Source organism: Dermacentor andersoni, chromosome 5, assembly GCF_023375885.2.
Source record: "Dermacentor andersoni chromosome 5, qqDerAnde1_hic_scaffold, whole genome shotgun sequence".
NCBI classification, from domain to species: Eukaryota; Metazoa; Arthropoda; class Arachnida; order Ixodida; family Ixodidae; genus Dermacentor; species Dermacentor andersoni.
The window spans coordinates 195,248,100-195,270,136 of NC_092818.1; the positions used below are offsets into that span (position 1 = coordinate 195,248,100).

Consider the following 22,037-nt stretch of genomic DNA (forward strand, 5'->3'; position numbering starts at 1 on the left):
CGTTTCCCCCTCCGAGACACCGAGTTCTTTGGTTCGTTCCGCTTGCTCAAGCGCACGTTTCGTTGCCGCGCCGAACGCTGCGTTGCTCGACGCTCACCGCGTGATTGGTGGGTGTAAAATCCGATGCGGGGCGCCTCGTAAGTGATCGCTGCGCCGTAGCGCAGTGTCTTACACCCCTTGGCGGGTCGACAGGAACGCTGTCACGTTTCACTCTTGAAGGCGAAGCTTAAGCGTCCTCCAATTTTTCACGATCGGTTCCCGTCCTCCGCTCCCATCTCTACTCCTCGCGCTTGATTACGCGCTTACTTCCCATAAGCCTTTGCATTTTTATGACTATAGGGTTCAAGATTATCATGTGACGCTCCTTCCTAATCTTTTTTTTCCCCATGCATGTACTTACCTGACGCAGTGCAGCAGCGACTTTCTGTGCAATTTGTCTTCGACATTTACATTCGCAGGCTACAAGCGCTGAGCAGAGTAAAGCGAACAGTGCATACATTCATTCTGTACCACACAAAGCACGCCAAGGGAGAAACGATATGCGACGTGCGAAGCGTCTGGAGTAAGGCGTTCGAACGCGAGTGCTACTTTCCTCTGCTGAGAGGATTCAATGTGAAGTCGAAGAGAAACGTCGTTGGCGCGAGTCTGACCGCGCTATGCGAGCGCGCGAAGCCGCAGCTAAGCGTCGAAAACCAGTCGAATAATCCGAACTGCGAAAGCAGCAACGCGACGACGCGAGACGGCAACGTAGAGAGGAGGCCGAAGCTCGCAGACAACGGCTTGTCACACGTGTACTTCACACTGCGGCTCGTTTTATCTTGTAAGAAGTCTTACTTCTCCGATCGTATAACTTGATGCATTACTAAGTGTGCAGCAGGCTTTAGCCTTCACGTGTTACAGGAGGGTAACATGCTGCCGAACTTTTTTGTGTGCCTTTGACTTCGGTGGGGAGGCTGCCTTCGTCATTAGCGACTGTTTTCGACCACGTACTGGCATCGCGTCGGTTTCGGGACCTATCGCGGCATATCGAACAAATGCTTTAACAGTGTAGGGCTCCGTAAATCCGACACCAGTGCATGAAAAGGAGCACTGCTCGAAGCCGAAATATATGCTGTTGTATTAAGCTTTTCTTTCTTTTCTAAATTGTACCTTGTCCCCAGCCAGAATTCGACCCCTTCTTAGGTGTCTGAAGTCGAGCGATTTACCTCAGTTTACCACAGCTAAAAAAATAACACCGTCGTAACAGCCCGTACAAGCGGAAAAGACTCATCGCCGCTCAAGACTATAGCATATGTCAGATTTCATGCGTTAATAATTGTCCTGTAAGGCAAGCATGACGTTGTAATAAAACACTGCAGACAGATTGTAGATGTCTGCGCCTTTAAGTATGCTTCGCGTCCACATAATATACATAATAAATAGCCACTAGCATTTCCACACCACGATAAAGTGATTACGAAAACACTATACACTCCACTTACATTGACGACAAGTGAACATTTTGGGCGTTAGAAAGTGCGTGTCTGAGCGATTATGTTCTCGTATAATTAATGCCACTCTAAGCTTGACGCTCCCGTTTTTATACGCCTCACGATAAATGTGAAAAATAAGTGCAAGCCTTTCTCTACCGGATTTACTCATGGCTGTGAGAAAAGCTCCCATTAGAGCGCTGCAGAATATTTACGATTTCGTGCAGTCTCTTCCTCTCTAAACGTTCAGTGTAGGAGAGTTTTCGCAACCAGTAGAAACAGTCGCTATAGTACACAAATCAGGCGACAGCACCCGATTAAAAAGAGATACAGCGCAGTTATTCGGCCCCTCTAATAGACGAAACGCAGTCCTTAATTTCGCAGTCAGCGACACCTTTATGGTAACAGGCGTATCCAAGAAAAAGCGAGCAGTCAGAAATCAGCAATTTCTAAGTAGTGTTTACTGTTTTCGCAGTGAACTGGAACTAGGCAGAAGCCCGTGAAAATTTTGTGTTCCTCATCACAAATCGGCAGAGTGCCTGAAGTCGCAACCTACACAAGGTAACACGAACACGGAAATGGCACCAGGCTCGCGAGCATGAACTTGGACTCTCGAAAAGCTCAGCGCGTGGATCCGATCTCCTTGCGCAGTTTCTCCAGCTCGACGGTCCGTTGGTCAAGCTTCCAGTCTTTTTCCGATGTGTAGAGCTGCAAAAGAAGCGATATGTAAAAAAAATAATAATACTGCTTTGCGCACAATATCTCAAGACGTAATGAAGAGGAACAAGTTAACTTCCCGCCACTGTTCTATTGCTGAGCACGAGGTCTCGGTTTGTATTCCAGCTGCGTCGGCTGAAGGCGATGCAGCACTAACCTATGAGAGCCGTCCACTACTCTGTCTTTACTAACTCCCGTGTTGCGTTGAGCGTTAATAAATAAGTAAATAAATAAATAAATAAATAAATAAATAAATAAATAAATAAATAAATAAATAAATAAATAAGTTTAACCGTAGGCATACACAGTCGATTCCCATCACTGTGACGACATTTAATAATGAATTGTTTATATAGGCACCGATTTCATTTCGCGCCGCGCAGAACCTCGGCGAGATTGATGTATGCCAGAACGGCTCATCCACCATTACGTGGTGCCTGTCCGTGATCATACAAAGCCGTTTAATTCCATCTTGATGATCGTGAAGTTCGTACAGGAGCTAGTGCTCTGTACAACTCTCATTGCGCACAAAAGCCTGACATGTATATTCGCAATTTTATTTATTGCGTGTTGCAAGAGGCTTGTCCGTAGTTTAGGCTACGGCGCGCGGTATTACAAGTAGGTACACGCGAGTACAAGGGGACACCTCAACTCTCGCTGGATCGTCCTTTCGAAGTCTCGGAGATTGCGCACGCCCTTCACGACCTAAATTAACGGACGCTCGGCCCCTGGTTCAGATGGACTCGCAAACTACTTAGAAATCTAGATGACAAAGCCATACAAATCATTACGAGTAAAATTAACGAAGTATGGGCTGAAGGCCGGGTGCCGGACGAATGGCGAACTGCCAATGTAGTCCTCATCCAAAACCACTCCATGGAGAGAATCTGAGACCCATCTCCCTTACGTCGTGTCTCGGGAAGGTCGTGGAACATGGCATCCACAATAGAATTGGGGAGCACAATGAAGAAGACGGCCTATTCCACTACAATCTTATAGGCTTCAGAAAATCACCATGCACGCATGACGCCATGCTACTCATCAGGAGCGCCGTCATGGACAACAAATCCAGGGATGTAAAAGGCATCCTGGCGCTCGACTTAACCCAGGCCTTCGACACGGTCGGTCATGAACACATCCTCAACGAAATCTCCACTTCAAATCTCGGAGTAAATTTCCACAAGTTTGTAAGATCGTTTTTCGCTAACCGAACGGCTACCATAAACGTCGGACAAATTAGAAGCAGAAAGCACAGGCTAGGCAACATCGGCACCCCGCAAGGACCAGTGCTTTCACTGCTTCTTTTCAACATCTCAATGCACGATCTCTCCAACAAACTCTCGAAAGTCTCTGGAGTAGGGCACGCGATTTACGCGGACGACATCCCCATTTGGTCCGCGAGTGGCTCGCTAGGCACTCTGGAGCAGAACCTACAGCAAGCGCTGGACACCACGAAGCTTTCCTTACAAACACGGGACTGAAGCTTTCCCCCAGCAAATCAGAGCTCCCCCTGTGTAAACAAGGCCCCAGGGAGAGGCAGCCCCTTAGCTCCCTCCCCGTTCACCTATACACCAGGGACGGAGGAAACATCTCCAGGTGTAACACAATCAAGGTCCTGGGCATGGTCATTGGAGCTTACAGCAATGACAACGCGGAGGCACTAAAACGCATCGAAAAGAGCACCCTCAACTTTGCCAGGGTCATATCACGGGTAGCCAGCACAAGGGACGGACGAAAGAGGACAACCTCATGAAAGCATTTCACGCCTTCCTCATCAGCCACGTAACCTACTCCACCCCCTTCCTCAACTGGAAGAAGACGGAACTGAACAAAATCGACACATTAATCAGAACAGGATTAAAAAAGGTCCTAAGTCTCCCGAGACACACTACCACGGAACGACTTCTCCAACTGGGGCGCGGCAACCAACGCGGCAACCGAACTCTTTGCGGCACAGTGAAACGCCCAAATCAGTCGGCTCTCAGTCACAAGGGCAGGCACAGAGATCTTACTAGAAGCAGGCATACAGCCCCTCTTCGTGCCACCAGGGAAGTCGCAACTATGCACAAACACCAATAGGGCAATAACAGTTGATCCAATCACAAGAAACATACACCTGACCCACAATGAAGGGCGAAGAAAAGCTAGAGTCAAGGCAATCTTCGACAACATCAAATGTAACGAAACGCAAGTCCTCTTCGTTGACGCTGCCAGATGTTGGAAACGAGGCGCCTACGCGGTCTCCGTGGTGGACGTACATAACTCGCTCGTCAACGCAGCCACGGTAGTTACCAACTTCACTCATGAAGCAAAAGAAATGGCCATCGCGGTGGCCCTGAAGCTGCAAAGGAGCCTCCGTCATTTACTTGGACTCAACAACAGCCATTAGAACCTTGTCGGCGGCCCCCGTCTCTTGGAAAGCAGCTACGGTTGTCAACAATGTCTTCTTCCGAGAAACAGGAGATTACAGCCTCATGTCCCTACACGTTACATGGTTCCCGGCCCACATGAGCAACATTTCCGGATGTCCTGACTGTAATCAGAACGAGCGGACACGCCAACTGGCGCGAGCACTCGCATTCCGCGCCAGCGGTCCGCCCCCTCGCTTCGACCCAGCCTGGAGGAACTAGACAACAAAGACCCGCTCGTGTCATACCACGAAATCACTTCAGATCATAGGTTAGGACAAAGACCTTTTCCTCCTCCTCATCCAAAGCTCAAAAAAGCACAGGCCGTCACTTACAGACAGTTGTAGACTAAACATACATCACACCAACGACACTAAGCAGGATCAATACAGAACTTTCTACTGAATGCCCACACTGCGGCCGCAAATACAACTTCGAACACATGCTCTGGTTGTGCCCTGCCAACGCGGGCACGGACTTTCTTGACCAGTCCTGCTGGGACTCAGCGCTCACAAGCATAGAGCTGATCGCTCAGCTCAAGGCTGTCCAGAGGTCCCGGGTCGTCGCCGAACGACTCAGTCTACCTGCCCTGACTTGGGTGAAGCCGCCGGATTGATTTAATTATTTCTCCTCAGGACCTAAATAAAGTTCGCACTCACTCACTCATCGTGAAAAAAAGGTAAGGCGTGGGCAGACACGGGCATAAGGAAACCAGAAAACCCGAGTTGCCGACTATCAACTGAAGGGCGCACTGTGGCGGAAAAGAAAGACGCAGAACTGTATCTGCTGTATCTGCGCATGCGCAGGTATGGTAGCGCCACCTGTCAATCAGGGACACGTGCGGGCCTATGTAAGAGATAACTGTTTAGAAATTTCATTTCTTCTTTATGCAAGTTAATCGAAGGTCTCGCTCACGCATGCGCTTATGCTATTGATATTGATTGATTGATTGATATGCTATTGATATTGATTGATATATTGCCAGGCCTCGACCGTTAGATGCGTTTCTTCGTTCCTGTGCCAATATAAAGGAGCACATTCATCTAAATTTGGCGTGCACTTACACTCTAGACATTGCGAAGAAAGATTAGATGGCGATCCTCCGGTTCACGACCTCTTATGTTGCATTAATCTCTGGTTAACACGACGGCCTGTCTGCCCTACGTGGAAACGGACGCAACTGAAAGGAACACTATATGTATATATATCACAACAGCACGGCAGTCCGTGAATTTGTTCGTGTGTTTTACGAAGCAAATGTCTATCCTCAATTTCTCTTTTACCTGCTCATTCTTTTTCTGCACGGCGGGATAAGTTTTACCTAGCGTATTGGCAGCTATAAAAACAACGTTAACAGCGTACCCACTTCGCACTTTCTGTAGCCTGTGCGACAAGGGTGGGATATATGGTATATCTACGACTCCTGTTATTATTGCTCTCTGTAACCATGTTCGAACTTGACAAAGTGATGGACTTCTTTAAGCGTTCAGCAACAGTGGCTACAGCAACGCGAGGTTATTCATATACATATCGTTACCGGTGTCAGCATTAGGTAATACATACTAAGGAAAGCAGGATCACTGCTGCGCACAATGGGCGCTTCAGGTTCAACGACTCCAGCTCTGATATATGTTAGCAAAAGCAAATATCTATTGGCGCTGTTGTGTCTGGGGTTGCGTGGCCGACGTGATATCGAGTTGGTGTCGTGCCGGGGCAGTCATCCGGACAAGTTGAGGGAAGGAAGAAGAAATTTACACTGTTATTTACATCGTTCGAGGATCTCACTGAACAGAGTGCGGCGCTCCTCGGTGCGCCGGATTAGATAGCTAGGCTGGTCCTCTTTCCCTTTCTTCACGCGGTGGCCGGGATCCCACCAATACGGGAACCCTGGTAGGGTCATCATAATTGAACACGCACTTGCACTTGGAGTGAGAGGGTACCTTTCTCCCTCTCAAAAGTCAGCGTCCACTTGACGACGCAGGAATGTCGTGGTTGGTTGCTAACAACCGGCGACACCTGACAACCCCATTTGGAATTTGGCAGTTCGCTGAACTCACGTTCTCCGAACCTGCTGGGGCTTTCCCCGGTTGATTTGTGAACCTGGGCTCATATTGAGCACGCGTCGGATGTGCGCTTCGTCGATACCGAATAATTATTAATGGCTTCTCCGGGGCAGCATGTCGTTCCTGGAAGCCATGCAGCACTCACCGGTGAGCAAGCCTGAGTGCACTGTTGTGCTAACAGTGCGGCCGAAGGCACGCTGAATTCCGTCGCTGATTTCTGCACTTGCACCTCGCTTTTTGTATTCTTTTTAAACATTCTTTAGAGATTTTGCATATTCAAGATCTGTTCGAACGCAGCCTTCCGCGTCGGATTTACCAGAGAGGTGCACTTGTTCACATCGACATCTACAGCCACAGATCGTTGTTAACGTCAAATATTGGGGAAAAGGTGCATCGCTGATACATAAAAATGTCAAAAATTTAGCAAAACATACATATCTGCGCATATGAACCGCGTTGTTCCACTCTGAGAAGAGTGATATGAGCGGCCGGTCGACTTAAACAACGGCAACTGTGATCACATCAAATCATTTTTATTTTTTTTCCAAAGAACGTTTGGAAGGAGGCCCCAACAAAAAGTGGAAGCTAGTCCACTTCACGAGGGTTCGGGCCCCCTTTTACAAGGCACAGCGAAGGTGACAAATCGACAAGCAAATAATAGAATCAAGTATACAGAACAAGATAATAACTAGTGCACAATAACACAGGCGTACAAATGAGAAGAAAACATAATCTTATCAACATATAATTCTACATATATGCATCCAGATGCATTTATTACTGATTGTCACTTTTCTTTAACTTCATCATACTTACAGCTTGAGCGTGACATAAAGCTTTATTAGAGAGAACCCTGCTCGCATGGTCATTTATAGGCCTTGATGCTTCCTCGCGAAAACGCGCGGAGGCGATCGCTGACGACGTTGGTATAACTGAGCGAGGCGATTGTTTATGCTGCTGTACCGAATGCACACTCTCTTGTTTCTTGTTTGACGCGGAGGTAAAAAGCGCATCTCTGGAATGAAGAAATGTGCCAGCATAGCAACACGTACAGACCCACCCAGGCTACGAAGCGAATGCGATCGGTAGCTTACGGGAAGGGTGACGTATAGATGTTGGCACAGCGCTGTGTCGCCGCTTCCTTCTTATTCTGTACGTCCAGTGACAAGTGGAGAGTGGTTGATTTCAAATCGCTAAGGCCACAACTGAACTATACAAGCAGTTTACTTTGTCCTAACTGCTTACTTTTTAGTTCACGTCCGCCAGTAGATGGTGCACGAAATCGACAGCGCGAGGTCTAACCTTCGCTGGACAGGATCAGCATGCACGGCTTGAGAGGGCGTTGAAGCTTGCGCATTTCAACTTCGCAGGCATGTTTTGACTCATTTTGTGCGCGATTAATCATATATCCAAACGAAGGCGTGGCGGATATCGCGTTGCAGTTCGACGACCGATGGTCGGCACGCTGGTTTTACCGGTGCCGTCGACAAGAAAGCCCGTCGCGGTACGACAACTCACGCTCGTCGGTTACGCCATTGTGGGCCTGGTATGATGACATGGTCTCAGCGACACACTGCGCTGAGTAGTCGGCCAATAGTTGGCGTGAGCGTCTTGTCGGTATCGTATCGACCCAGTGTTACTGCGCATTAAGCGAGTACACGAAGCCAGGCACGCGGCGGTCACCACCAGCAGGTAAGGGCCGACGCTGTGAGAAGGCTTAGTCAGCAACGTGATGTTTTTAAGTGTCACCCAAGTGTAAAACACAGGGGTATTTCGTTAAATTTGCTAGCCACCAATGAAAGGCGGCCACTATACGTGGCTCACGGTGGTCCGGACCACGAAGCCCTGGCCGCTTTCTGTTTTAAATTTGAGTTGCAGTCTTACGCTACGCATGTTTACGGCATCGCACCGACGTCGAGTCACCAGTCGAGTTTCAACGCGGCTTACGGCACCGAGTATTTGAAGCAGCCTGCATCCAAGCGCCTTTTCTTTACTTTCGGGGCCCAATACCGGGTCGCGTGGCCGCGTGCACGACCCTTCCAAAACGTTTCGCGACTAACCCGCTGGGGCAGGGAACATGCACAGCTTGCGCCGTGAAAAGGGCAGATTGCCTGCAGGGGCGATGTCACAACAGCGCTCCATAGCTGCAGGCTTGCCGGCGAAGCATCCTTGGGCCAGAAGGACTGCCAGAAACAACAGTGCGCTTCCTGTGATATGAAAACTTACCTTTTGTGTCTTGTCGGCTTTGTACCGCATCCAGGACGGGATCTTGTCTTTTCTGCTGCACCTGAAATAATATAAAAAAAAGGTATGTTGAAAGTTATGTCAAAGGCATGCATGTCCAAAAAATTAATGCTGTTGTTTTACGAGTGCCAAGGAGAAAACGCTTCCTATCACTAACAAAATTTGCACCTTTTGCGGCCTATCTTATCCTGAAACTAAGTGTCGTCTGGCATGCGTGCATATCACGTGCACGCTGCGTTCCTATCAAGAAAGCTGTGTACCGCTGATGCGAGCACACCGTTCGGGTCCTGAAAATAAAGGCACACAATACAAATGAAGATTATTGTTTGGGGATAGGATAAACTCGAAAAGATGAAAGCTTATTTTAGTGTACTGGCGCACAATAGTGATATCGTTTGTGAAAAGATTTTGTTAGCGAGGAGAAAACGAATATTCCACAGATCTAAGTATGATATCACCAAAGCGAAGACTGGTGCGCTGGAATTGCATGCGGATTGATCGCATGTTCAGGTGGTGTAGCTGGAGGTGTTAGACATATATTCTCTGAAATCTCAAGCCGGAAACGTGTTTTTTATGCGACGCCATTTCAAAGGGACCGCTCCTGGCGGCCAGGTCCGACCATTGGCGACAACGACTTGGTAGATCTCGCTAGTTGACGTTAAATACGCCGCAATAATTTTTAGAGAACGGCCAAGCGGAAGCCCTTCCATGCAGTCTACTTAAGAAAGTTCGGCGGATCATATGCCATCAAAGTTTTGATAAGGCAGTTCTCCCATTCCCAATGCAATCTCTGTAACCTATACCGCACAATGCCAGACACTTAACTTCCAGCCGGCCACTTTTACCACCACGTGGCGCTCCGTTGACGTTCTATTATGAACGACGTAGTTAAGTGTACGGAGGTACCTAAAGGTTTATATACAGCAGAACTTTCGTATCATCATCCTTATTACAGTAACTATTACATTAACATCACTATTACAGTAATTATTCAATACGGCCCCTATAGCATTCTGAAAGACTCATTCGGCACATCGCTATCCAAATATTTGAGTGTTGCAGCGCAAGTACACAGGCAGATATCTAACGAATGTTTATCTTTTAGACAGGACAGTGAAGGCACACGTACGACGTGCGCAGACGCCTGTTGTTGTATGTGTGTACTTCCGTGGTCCTCTCTATTCATGTTGAAACACTCAGGTTTCAAGGCCTACAAGGTCTGAAAATTCAAAATCCCCGCGGCAGGGATGCAAACATTGGGATAAATAAACTAACATTTGAGAGTGTGAAATGAAATTTGCGGGCACTCGTTTCTTAGTGCGTACATGCTTATACTGTGCACTTGCGCTATCAATTTTATGACCTTGCTTTGAGAACTGCATGTTCCTTCTCTCTCTCTAAAGAGAAAAACGAAAGGAGAAAACAGAACATTTTGCATCTTTCAGAGACGCGCTGTTCTAAGGGGATGAAAGCCGAGATTCTAAGCTACGTGTGGACACTTTAAAATTCTTTTTCATGCAGTCCTACCTTTCAAAATCTCTTTATCTTTTAGCGTAACATATTAGGTGATTTCCATTGACCTGCATAGTTCAGTATTTATAGTTGAACAGCTGAAAAATTCATCAGCGAGAACTTGTACTACTAAATGCGCGGCGCGTGGATGAAAGACTAAAATCTATTTTCTTGTCTGTAATTCCAGTTATTTCAGTGCAAGATTAATTATTTGCTAAAAACGGCATCTCAACACCTGTTCCGTGCCCCCGGCAACTATAGAGGCACTGATTGTTCACGTTCAGAATTTGTCTGGGCAAGACAAATTATAGATGCCTGTAATAAATGTATGAGGTTGCACTTTGAAAGCACCTTTGCCTGTGACCAATGCATACTTAGCAATTGCTGTCTAGCACAACATAAAAAGGTTAGTTTAGTTTGTTGCCCTTCTGTTTTCACATGCGTTTCGAAAAAAGAAACTAATAGCATTACTGAATACAGGTTAGATAGCTATGACTAATTCTGTATTGCAAATTCTATATTGTACGCTATTCCTCATAACTAGCATAAGATGTTATTTATTTAGTAGCGACAGTGGCATCACGTGACCATGAAACACAGGCAAATTGCGATAAGCTTGCTAGGCCAGCTCCTCATTCACCACACTACTCAGGAAGAGCACACTTTTCCGGAAGCTGTTAACGTTTCCATGTCGAACTCACTGTACATCCGGTTTCATCATCGTGTACAAGCTGAAGCCCATGCAGCCGATGGTGGCCACTGACATGATCGCGACAAGAGGGATCACCTGCACGACCAAAACAAAAATAACAAAATCAGTGGATAATATATTGTTTAAGTATTTCTGTTGCTGGGTATACCTTGCAGAAAATAAACAAACTTCACGGTGCGCAAAGACAGGCGTGCCATATTCTCCGCCGTCCGTCTCGTTGTGAGCGCGTTCGCACGCCTGTCTTCGTGTCCGCATACATTCCCATCAACTTGCTCAATTGCCACTTATTACGAAATAAAATAAAAAACGCGCTCGCACGACAGACTTTTCTTTGTAACAGCGTCTCGCATGTTCAAGCGATTTTTCGTGTACTGAATGTAATACACTCGAATAATAATTATGCGTCCAAGTATGTTGGTATTTGAAAAGGCCCTGAGACACTCCTGCCTTCTTTTCTCAACTATTCGTAATCTTCCGTGTATTCTGTCTCGTGAAGATTTTCCCGGTTGAAATGGAAGCCACTTGTAGCGGGAAAATACATAGCTGTCCACTCGCGCATATCAAAGAACTCTCAGTAGCAGCCGCCATATTTTTACTTCCAAGAACACGCAGGTGAACAGCTTTGGTCCAACACGCTGTGGCATCATGACGCATCACACGCAATCACTGGTTATTTCGTAGCAAAAGCGTAAGTTTTGTTGCAAATAAAAAAAAAATGAGCATGTCCAAATTGACGATTCACGCTCGAACACCGGAGCCCAGCCGCTGCCATGTCCAAAAGCATGCGTGAACCGTTCGATTGGTGCATCAAGCGCAGGCAAGCTGTGCGCGATGAAGCGCCGCTCAGCGTAGTCTGTGGTTAACGCTAGCTGCTCATTTCTGTCGAAGACCAAACATCTGGCGTCCACAGTACTGGTGCTTAATAATTAATGGCGTTCATACCAGTCGAAGCGGTGCGTCCGGCCTGTGCATGTCTTCACCACGGCCTCCGAGTGCGCTTCTGTCTCGCATGCCGTCATGACTCGCCGAGTTTTCAGCGTGCTGCGCTAATTGCACCAACCGACTGTGGTACACCGAGTCGCTGTGGCGTTGCGCTTCTAAGCATGAGGTCGCAGGTTCTATGCCGGCCGTGGCGCATTACGGTGGGGGCGAAATACAAAAACCTTCGTGCACCATGCATTGAGTGCACGTAACGAACCCCACTTCGTCAAAATTAATCTGGAGTCCTCCACTACGACGTGCCTCACAATCAAATCGTGATTTTTCTCGTGCGACCCAGGAATTATTCTTTAGTTGCGTCGGCTCGCCTTGAGCATCACCCCCGAACCCTCTCGACATCTCCTACCACAAGTTGCTTTTATGGTTATCACAATCTCGTTATCAACACTACACATACATCGCAATGCCTACGTGTCTTAAGCGGCGACGTCACACAGGTGCTGACAGTCTGTAGAATCAAATGACATAGCAGCGACAGGGGACAGGTAATTATCGCGTTCGCACTTCTAAATGTCGGCCCAGGTTGTGTGTCTCCGAGGTTTGAAACATGGTGTTGGTTGGACCGACGCCGTTTGACTGCATGACCATGACTCCGTCACAGCGTCCTTGGAGACGCTTCCGTTACTGCTCGCATGCACCTCCGCTTTTTGTTTTGTTTTCGCTTTGTTGTTTTCATTCTCTTACGCAGCGTACTTATTATACACAAGGGTTACCGCGCCTGACTTTGCCATAATAGATTTTTAGCTTTGTGTGATACGTGATACGTTAGGCCCTCGGTACACCTATCGCCTCTCCGCAGAACTGCCGTAGACATACCGAGTAGTGACGCAATGAACACGCTTTTAGAGCGTTCCGCATAGCCAACGCATCACAAACGCTAATGTTGTGGCGCCGATCGGCTAGATGGGAATGAACACTTTTCGGCTCGATTACGTCTCTCTGTAAGCCTTGCAGCGTCCAAACAAACAGCTTATCGCAATAATATAAAGATAAAACGTCGTTAATTCTTCGCCCTTGGTAAGCGATGGCTGATTTTACCAGTTATTCGTTATTTTCAGAGAGAAGAGCAAGTAGCATGGGCGAGTTTCGATCAAAGCGGGGGGTCTGGGCTTGTCTAGTTGTTACCACTTTGCTGCGCAATCAGTAACCTGCACGGTAGTCAGCGGTTAGAAGTGAGACGGAAGTGCATGCACAGTGGGCCCCTCACGTACTATGCAAAGCTGAATCTCTCCATTGCCAAATATCTGTGATGTCACACAAGAATTATTCGCAATTAACTGAAATTCAATTAGGTGCGATGCAGCTGCCACCCATCCGCCCTCTTGTGTCATTTCAAGACATACGAAACCTCTTTACAACTTCCGCCACCCCGCCTGCCTCTGCGAAATGATCTGCTGCGGGGCCTGTGTTGTATCACCACATGCCATGCACGACAATCAGGCATGGTCAAAATATGCAGTCTGAAAACTAAACGCAGTATGTGCGACCTTCGTTTCGTACCTCCTTGTGCGTTCTGAAGGCCTTGAGTCCGAAAATGGAAAGCTTTTCGGCTTGTTTAATTTTCTCCATGGTTGCGGCTGCCCTGCAGCACAGAACAAGGAAACAGAGTTCTATGAGTTGTAGAAAAACAAAAACAAAGAACAGTAGCTTTGTGTGCTGTGTGATAAGGCGCTTTGTGTTTAGGTTTCGTCCCCAAAACTTATTACAGTGAACAAGTCTAAAATTGGACGGAAGCCCGAGGAGAAATGCAGCAAGAACCGACCAGGCGCCGGCCACACAGATGATTAAAATATTGAGTTAAAGGTATCTTTTGTGCTCACTTGGTAGCCGAATTTCGTTGAGGCTTAATATAACTTCAGGTTTTTATGCTTCTTGTAAACATACCGACATTGCCTAGAACGTAGAGCTATGATACAGCGAAGTAGTGGATACTACACTTCATGTATGTGCTGTTCTCGACCCATTGTGTTCAGCACTCTGTGTAACTGAGTAAACGAATGCAATAACCAGGAGCAGACGACGGACCATTGAAGGAAATTAGGCATGCAACGCTCTTCTTGGCCTATGCAACAACGTGTTTATGGTATATAGGATTCCAGAGCTAACGTTAGCCAAGCTGTTAAAAAAAGAAAAGAATGAAAACGTGGGGAAAGATACGATCTTAAGACCTGCGGTGTTCGGTCGTTAGATCTTTGAGAAACGAACACCGTAGGTTCTATAATTCCATCTCGCACCTTGTTCCTCAAACCTTTTTCTTTTTCTTCTCTGAACAACTTGGCTGACGTTAGCTGGGACACAGTAAAGGATAAACAATGTTCGCGTACGCCTGCAGCTAATAACCACTCCAATATCAGATTAAAGACCTTGAAAAATACGCGCATCATCACATTCCAATTTCAAGCGAATGCGCTGGTTTTTAAATTTGATCTCGGTGTTAGTTACAATTCTAGGACAGTCGATTAAGTTCTGCACCATTCGTAAAACACAGTTATAACGCTCCGAAGCGCTCGCGCACATAATTTGCAGAAAAACATACGTGATTAACCCTCATAGTTCACACACTGCTTCGCTATAACCTGCTCCTTATCGCTACAAAATATGAACAAGGTCCCCCATTCAGTTTAGTGTGGACACGGCAGGCGCCTGCTATAAAGGACGCAAACAGGGAGAAAAGGAAGGTTCGCTAATTATTTCAAAGCGCATATTTACGCCATAAACGTTAGAATTTGGTCACACGCTACACTTAACATGACCATATTTTCACTAATATGAGGACTCTGGGTAACGTAGAGTTATCTCGGGACACTAGGAAACATAACAAAGGCCGTAAAGTACATTGAAGCACTTGCTGAATATTTTTTTTACACAACCAATATTTACCTGACGCTTTTTAAACTTTGCCCACACATTGCTCACAAGATTCCTCTTGTTTACGTAAAATGTTAGATTTGTAGCCAGTTCAATTATTTCCGGACATTGGGTGAACTTTCTACGTGGTTCGTAAGATACGCCGTTAAGCTCTAGAAAGCTTCTGGAAGCAATTTTCTGCAAAGGTTGTAATTAAAACCAACACATTTCAAACCTTGTATGCTGATCACCCATAACACGACCACTATGCACTTTAAACATGAAGCTATTACCATCATTGATTTTCTCAGCTCAGAGGGGAAAGTTTGTAAGCGTTTTACATATCGCCTCTAAACAGAGAGAAAGCAAGCGTTAGGTATTTCCATTTAGCCCGTTATTCACCTACGCATTTCCAAAATTGCATGTATATAGCACCCCTAATATGCCCCACATATAAACTTGGTGAACGACCTAGTTTTTAGGACAGTGTGAAAACACTCATATTATGGTTTCGAGCGGTTTTAGCAATTATCAGCTTCGCTGTAAAAGAAAAAGGATGCGAGGAGATATTACAATTTCAGAATACATATGTGCAACTTATTAGTAGTGGCGTACAAGTCGGCTATTTTTTTGCTCTTCAAGCCTCGTAGATACGATGGCTAGCTTTGCTGGAAAGCCACTATGGTGGCTTAGTGGATATGGCGTTTGACGGTGGATCACGAGATTGCGCCGGGGCGCTAAGGCCGAATTTCTATGGCGTCGGAATGCAAAAAATCTCGTGTACTTCGACGTATGTGCCCGATAAAGAACCCTACCGGCTGAAAATAATCGGGAGTTCTTCAATATACAGTGCTCCCCTGCCGAAATATAAAAAATATATAAAATATGGGGTCTTAAGTGCCGAAACCACGATCTGATTATGAGGCATGCCGTAGTATAGGGTCGCCGGATTAATTTCGACCACACGAGGTATTTTAACGCGCACCTAAATCTAAATCTAAACGCGACTTCGAGCCCAGCAGCGAGACGCCATATAGCCACTATGATGGAAGGTATACCACGGCGGGTCTTTCAAATCCCCCGCGTTACTTTGGGCCATTAAACTCCCTAATTGAACGTTAAGAAATTACTAGCTTCGGTACGACTGAAAGCCACATTTTATACATCAGACATGCAGTGAAAGTACTACATGTCGTATTTTGAAACACAGAGATAGCTTATGACAAAGCGAACATCACAACTACATGATACGTAATCACAAATGAAGCAGTTGAAAATTTTCAGAAAAGTGATAAGTACCTCGTAATCTTTGTGACCACCCACGGAATGCTGAGCTCCCACGGCTTTACAGCTGGTGCGTTTCTGAAAGAAGCCCGTGCCAAAGTGGTGCGAGTCAAAGACAGATCTCAAGCACACGCCGATGTGCAAGGAGAGAGCATCAAAAGGGAGTAAGGGGGCACGAGACACAGAAATAGACTTTTGCTTCAATGTAAACGCTGCCGCCGATACCAGCTGCTTTCGCAAGCGTTATAGTCCACAGAGCTTGGAGCGACAGACGCGTGTGAATCGAAGAGCCCCATCGCCCTTTTCGCGACAGCCGTCAACGCTTCAAGTCGACGCGCTCCAAGTTCAATGCCGCCAACGCCTCGACCCTTCTGTCCTGGTGCTCGACTTACGACAGTCCCGCCCTTTTGAGAGACCTGGCTGTCAGCACGTAGCATGCTGCCAGGAAGCATCCATCACGCCAGCCGTTGTGGGAGCCTACGTGACGGCGGCGGAACAACTGGCCATTTTTATATTTTTTGTTTCTTTACGGGAGGGAGAACAGAAGTTGCGAGAGCTCTGGGACAAGAAGGACGCCTTCGGCAGAGCCTGCTACGTTGCCTCCGTTAACATTTAAAGGCGCACTTCCGAGAACACTGACCGAATCGCGGAGGCATATGTGGCACGATTGGGAATTTCGAATACGTTGAACGTGATCCTACCGAAAGAAATGTGCCGGGCGATAAAACTGGCAAGGTGGAAAGAGAGAGGGAGAGAGAGAGGGGCAACCACAGAAAATAAGAGCTTTTGCTACATGACATGGGTGAGAGGCCGTTGAACTTGTTTTTTTACGGTGTGCCCTCTCCCACCTACACCATTTGCTAAACAAAGAAAAGGCGCACGACAAAAAGAAAAAAAGAAGGGAAAGAAAGAAATAGAAGGAGACTGACGAAAATATAATGTTTATCATACGTTGGCATTATTCACAAGCTTTATGCCGCTCGACATTATTTTGACACAAGCAGCTTCAAACATTTGCGCCTGAAGTTTGTTTGTATAAGTTCTAGCGGGCATTTTCATGTTTTCTCTCCTATTCTCCAGCATTGTCACTATAGCGACAACAAGACAGAATCGTGTGCCTGGATAAAGTTCTGGCGCCACTAAGTATAATATCCTGTCAACGCAACAATATGCCTATTGGTTTCGTTACGCACCAGATGCTCGCGTCAAATGAAGGAGCGCTGACTGCTTTAAACAATTTTGGATCGCTGAAATACTCCTGCTTCGCTAAAGTCACGAATAACGAAGCTTTCCTGTAGATACAGCAGCACTCAGCGACAGGAGTGCGTTGATATCAAACAGGACTTTATGTGAAATGCCATAGACAGTTGCCAGGGAGAACTGGCGCGTCGCAATAATGGAATTTCGCAGTATGGTAACGTTTAGCGAATGCGCGAACGAACGCAGTGCTTGCGTGACGAATGGACGTCGCGCGGCGACTCCGCCCGGCGTGGCACCGCGGGCCGGGCCGGGTGCAGCCTGTTATGCAGATGCGCGGTCGAAGCGAAAATGAAACGCTAGTGCGCCCGAACTGCTGCACTCAAGTGTTTTAGTCCCAACACTGGCGTCGCTCACTCCATTCTTAACAAGCGTGCACAGTTTTTTTTTAGAAATTAGATAATTCAGCTGTCTTTTCTTCCTTGTCAGCGCTCACGAAATAACGGAACTCTGATAGGCCTGAAAGAGCAGCGTAGAACTATGTACGTGCAAATGCGGAATATATCTCATCACATTTATCCAGGTTTAATTCCAGTCATTATTTTTCGTGGTCGCAAAAGTTCGAAGGAAAAGTAAAATAAAAATAAAATGAAGGCAAGCCTTCGTGTAGCTGCTTCAGCATGGACATGCTGACGAGCGCGCATAGAAGCTGGGATGACTCATTCCGCGGATAAGCTGCGAGGTATACGAGCAACGCTGACTGAGGAGAGCAAAAAAAAAAGCGCACACCAGAGAATAAAATCTACGACGTAAATACAGACCTTATCAAACGCAAGCCGCGGTTGCAGCTTGAATCCGGCCCCGACAAAGGAACCCGCCTTCGTCTTTGTCAGGGCGCGTTGCTCGAGCGCGGACACGAGAATTGGATTGGATTGGGTTTCCTTCTTCGATGGCGCGTACCCACTGCGGGGTATTGGCCAAGATTTGAATGGTATTAGGAAGATTTTGGTGGTACAAAAAACTGGTTGAAGTGTCATGAGAATCACTGTCGTTTCCTTTCTTGTTTTTTTGGTGACTTTTCCAAGTGGCAGCTAGTATAGCATGCTTCCTGGCAAAATTTATCAGAGTAAGAAAAATGGTGAACGGTTCGGTTTTTCTTGACGAAGGCAGATGCTTAGTTGTGTGCGACGACACTTTGTAAGTTCTGGCTGCACCTCGCCTCCATGCGTTACAACACAAGGAATTCGTAAATGAGACACGAATGAATGCGCAACGTAAAAGTGTGGTTGCACGTTGGTGTTGGATTAAGATGATGACCCAGATCAGCGTAATGAATGTCACAAGTGCAACATTCCGGCGAGCTGGTAATCCAAGTTGTTTTAAACATTAGTGCGAATTGCGGAACCAGGCAAAAAGGGAAACTATATATATGTACAATGTATGTATGTACTACGTACAAGACAAAGATAATGATGAATAGCCGGGCAAGGGAACAACAGTTCAAGATTTCCAGTAAGCCTGTAGAGTCTGTGAAAGAGTACGTTTACCTAGGTCAATTAATCACAGGGTACCCTGATCATGAGAAGGAAATTCATAGAAGGATAAAAATGGGTTGGATCGCATACGGCAGACATTGTCAGCTCCTGACTGGAAGCTTACATTATCATTGAAAATTAAGGTGTACAATCAGCGCATTTTACCAGTGCTGACATATGGGGCAGAGACTTGGAGACTCACAAAGAAGCTTGACAACAAGTTAAGGACCGCGCGTGATGGAACGAAGATTGCTAAGCATAACGTTAAGAGACAGAAAGAGAGTGGCTTGGATCAGAGAGCAAACGGGTATAGACGATATTCTAATTGACATCAAGAGAAAAAAATGGAGCAGAGCAGGTCATGTAATGCGCAGGTTAGATAATCGTTGGACCATTAGGGTTACAGAATAGGTACCAAGAGAAGGGAAACGCAATTGAGGACGACAGAAGACTAGATGGAGCGATGAAATTAGGAAATTCGCGGGCGCTAGTTGGAATCGGTTGGCGCAGGACAGGGGTAATAGGAGATCGCAGGGAGGAGCCTTCGTACTGCAGTTGACATAATACAGGCTGCTGCGGCTGATGATGATGCATGCATTTCCTTCTTTGTTCGTGTGTTGTTCGCTCGAATGTTTTTAACAGCATGATGATTATATTTTGTGCTTTCAGTAGCCTTTTACAGCTAAATTGAGACAGAGCCTGACATGCTGAAATCGTCCATGAGCGTGCGCTGCCATTTTCAGTAAGCTTATAACACGCGCTCCATGGCCATTGTGTAAGTGTTGCATTCTCGTCATATATAGCGTCGTATTTATTGCGCTGGCCCATAGAGCAGAGATAATGACATTGCCTTACCCTGCCACCAGCGCCACATTTATTTCTCACACACAAACTCGCTTCATAGCACAACCACGGATAATGAACGCATAAAATTACAAACGATCAAGCAGTTTCATCGTCGTGACAGCTGTCGACCAAGCAAACATTCGAGTCTGCTGTCAAGCTGCTTATTGTCGATTGTCATCAGCCGCCTCAGCCACGCTTTCGCCATAATGCATGCGTACGGGCGCCCTGTTTCTGCTCGCAGTGTAGCATTAGCGTCCACATTCATACGTCTAAGGTTTTCCAGGTGCTTAAATATCTTGATTGTATATACTCTTAAACTTAATATTTAAATATAATATTTTGCGTTCTATCGGCGTCATCCATTCACGTTTTTGGCAAGAGCGCATTATCTTTGCTGTTTGACATGACTGGCGCGCCGCACCCGCTTCTGAAAATCGTCGTTAAAATCAAGGGGGACGAAGCGCTGCCATTGTTTTGTCTCTTATGCACCGCTCTACAGCTCCGAAATGAGAAATCTCGGATAAGAAATTCAATGGAACATTCTCGACCTCTCATAAGGAAAGATATCTTATTGCAAATTATTTTGAACATATGCACACACACTACTCTAAACATCGGAAGCTTGTTAGGCTGCAACCACGGAAATAAGATCAATTCGCGATCAGGTGACAATTACTGTGCTAGCTCATGAGAACCCGCCTGGGAACTTGCCACAAAGACAGAACGGTCTGGCCTTCTAACGCTCAGCATGAGGTCGTGAATTCGCTCTCCGTTGTGAGCGGTAAGATTACGGTAAAAATGCACAAATATTCATATTTCAATACATAAAAAAATTAAAGAAAGAATAGAAATGGAAAAACAATTTGAAACAGTTTGGCTACACTACTCGTCACTAACAAAATAGAGTACCCTTAAGGGCGTCAAACATCGCACCTTGAATCAAAAGTAGTCGCATTTACTAAGAAATGGCTCTATAGTTTCTTAACAACATCACTTAGTAACATGAAATAAAAGACAAGAAAACGTAGGTAAGTAAAGTGAACTAAGTAAAAGGGAAAATCGTTCCTTCTTTACTAACTGTTTACCATACACAAAAAATAAAGCAAAAGAAAGACAAATGTTTTAAAAGGAAGGGAAGAAAGTACATTTAAATTCCCGGCCGCAATCAGTTGTAACAATGTTGGGGCATCCGCAGCGGGAAGCCCATGCTGAAGCGAAGGCTTTGGCGACCATTTCCGCAGTGATGTCCGGACTGGGCACTTCCTCGGCCCAAGAATGAGTAGATAATATGATCGAAACGCTCAGTTGAGTGTCAGGAATTGTTTAGAAAATCACTGCATCGGTCTCAGAAGACGATGCTGAATGGCAGCTGTGAACAGAATCCTCAAACATCTGCAACAAACTTTTATACCATGTGGCTCAGTTAATATTCGCCAAGCGACTAAAAAAAAAAAAAAAAAAAAAAGGAGATTTAAGAAACACGATGCAAGACACGATTTTATGATCTATGGTGTTCGGTCGTCAGGCCTCTGACGACCAAACATAGGTCTTTAAATCGTATCTCGCACTGCGTTTTCTATGTCTCTCTTTAAACAACTTGGCTAACCTTAGCTGAGATAGCCTAAAAATAAAGTACCTACAGTGGTGTGCCCTAAACATAAAGTACTGACGAATCAATCAACCTACCTGCAAGAGTTGCTGCAGGCGCCCGAGTTGGTACGTACGCGATGCCACCGAGGCAGTGATGGACAAAAAAGAATATTGCTGGGGTATTTCCGGCTCGGGCAAACAGAGGGCGAGGAAACGCGCGCACGCGTCGATTGGCTCCGTGGAAGCACGAGTTGCAACGAGAACGGGAAACGGCTTCCGAGGGCCTCTACACAGCGGGCGCCGAGAACGAAGGAGCCAGCGCCTGCTGCCACCGGCTGTCTATATGAGATCGGGTTCCGCTGCAATGGCCAGTTCAAGTGCACTGTCCGCGTTCAAACAGGCGAAAAAAAAAAAAAAAATAGACGCACGTCACGTTCTGCTATCGAAGTGCAGGGGGCGGGTTCCCCCTTGCACCGCAAGTGCGTCCGAATGAGAAATATTGCTACCGATTGGCAACTTTCTAGTGATAACACCTTCGAGCGAATCGATCTATCCCAAACGTGTCGGCATTTCGACAGCCGGGAAAACCTGAGAGAAAAACCATTGTCTCATAA

General features: G+C 46.4%; 1 protein-coding gene across 1 annotated transcript; it reads right to left on the minus strand.

The window, feature by feature from the left end:
• Positions 1 to 1,908: 1,908 nt before the first annotated feature.
• On the minus strand, positions 1,909 to 21,542 carry LOC126532245 (normal mucosa of esophagus-specific gene 1 protein-like). Its single transcript, XM_050179907.2, has 6 exons — positions 21,520 to 21,542; positions 16,271 to 16,333; positions 13,625 to 13,706; positions 11,115 to 11,200; positions 8,884 to 8,944; positions 1,909 to 2,177 (listed from the first exon to the last, which is right to left on the minus strand). The coding sequence occupies exons 3-6, from the start codon at positions 13,691 to 13,693 to the stop codon at positions 2,091 to 2,093; spliced, it is 303 nt and encodes a 100-aa protein (XP_050035864.2). The 5' UTR covers positions 13,694 to 13,706; positions 16,271 to 16,333; positions 21,520 to 21,542; the 3' UTR covers positions 1,909 to 2,090.
• Between the last annotated feature and the right edge of the window lie 495 nt (positions 21,543 to 22,037).

Excerpts from the sequence above, each read along its gene's own strand:
- LOC126532245 (XM_050179907.2), bottom strand. The coding sequence starts at position 13,693 with ATGGAGAAAATTAAACAAGCCGAAAAGCTTTCCATTTTCGGACTCAAG. Across the intron at positions 11,201-13,624 it reads CCTTCAGAACGCACAAGGAG|GTGATCCCTCTTGTCGCGAT; the intron begins GTACGAAACGAA and ends TTGGTCGTGCAG. Across the intron at positions 2,178-8,883 it reads AAGCCGACAAGACACAAAAG|CTCTACACATCGGAAAAAGA; the intron begins GTAAGTTTTCAT and ends CTTCTTTTGCAG.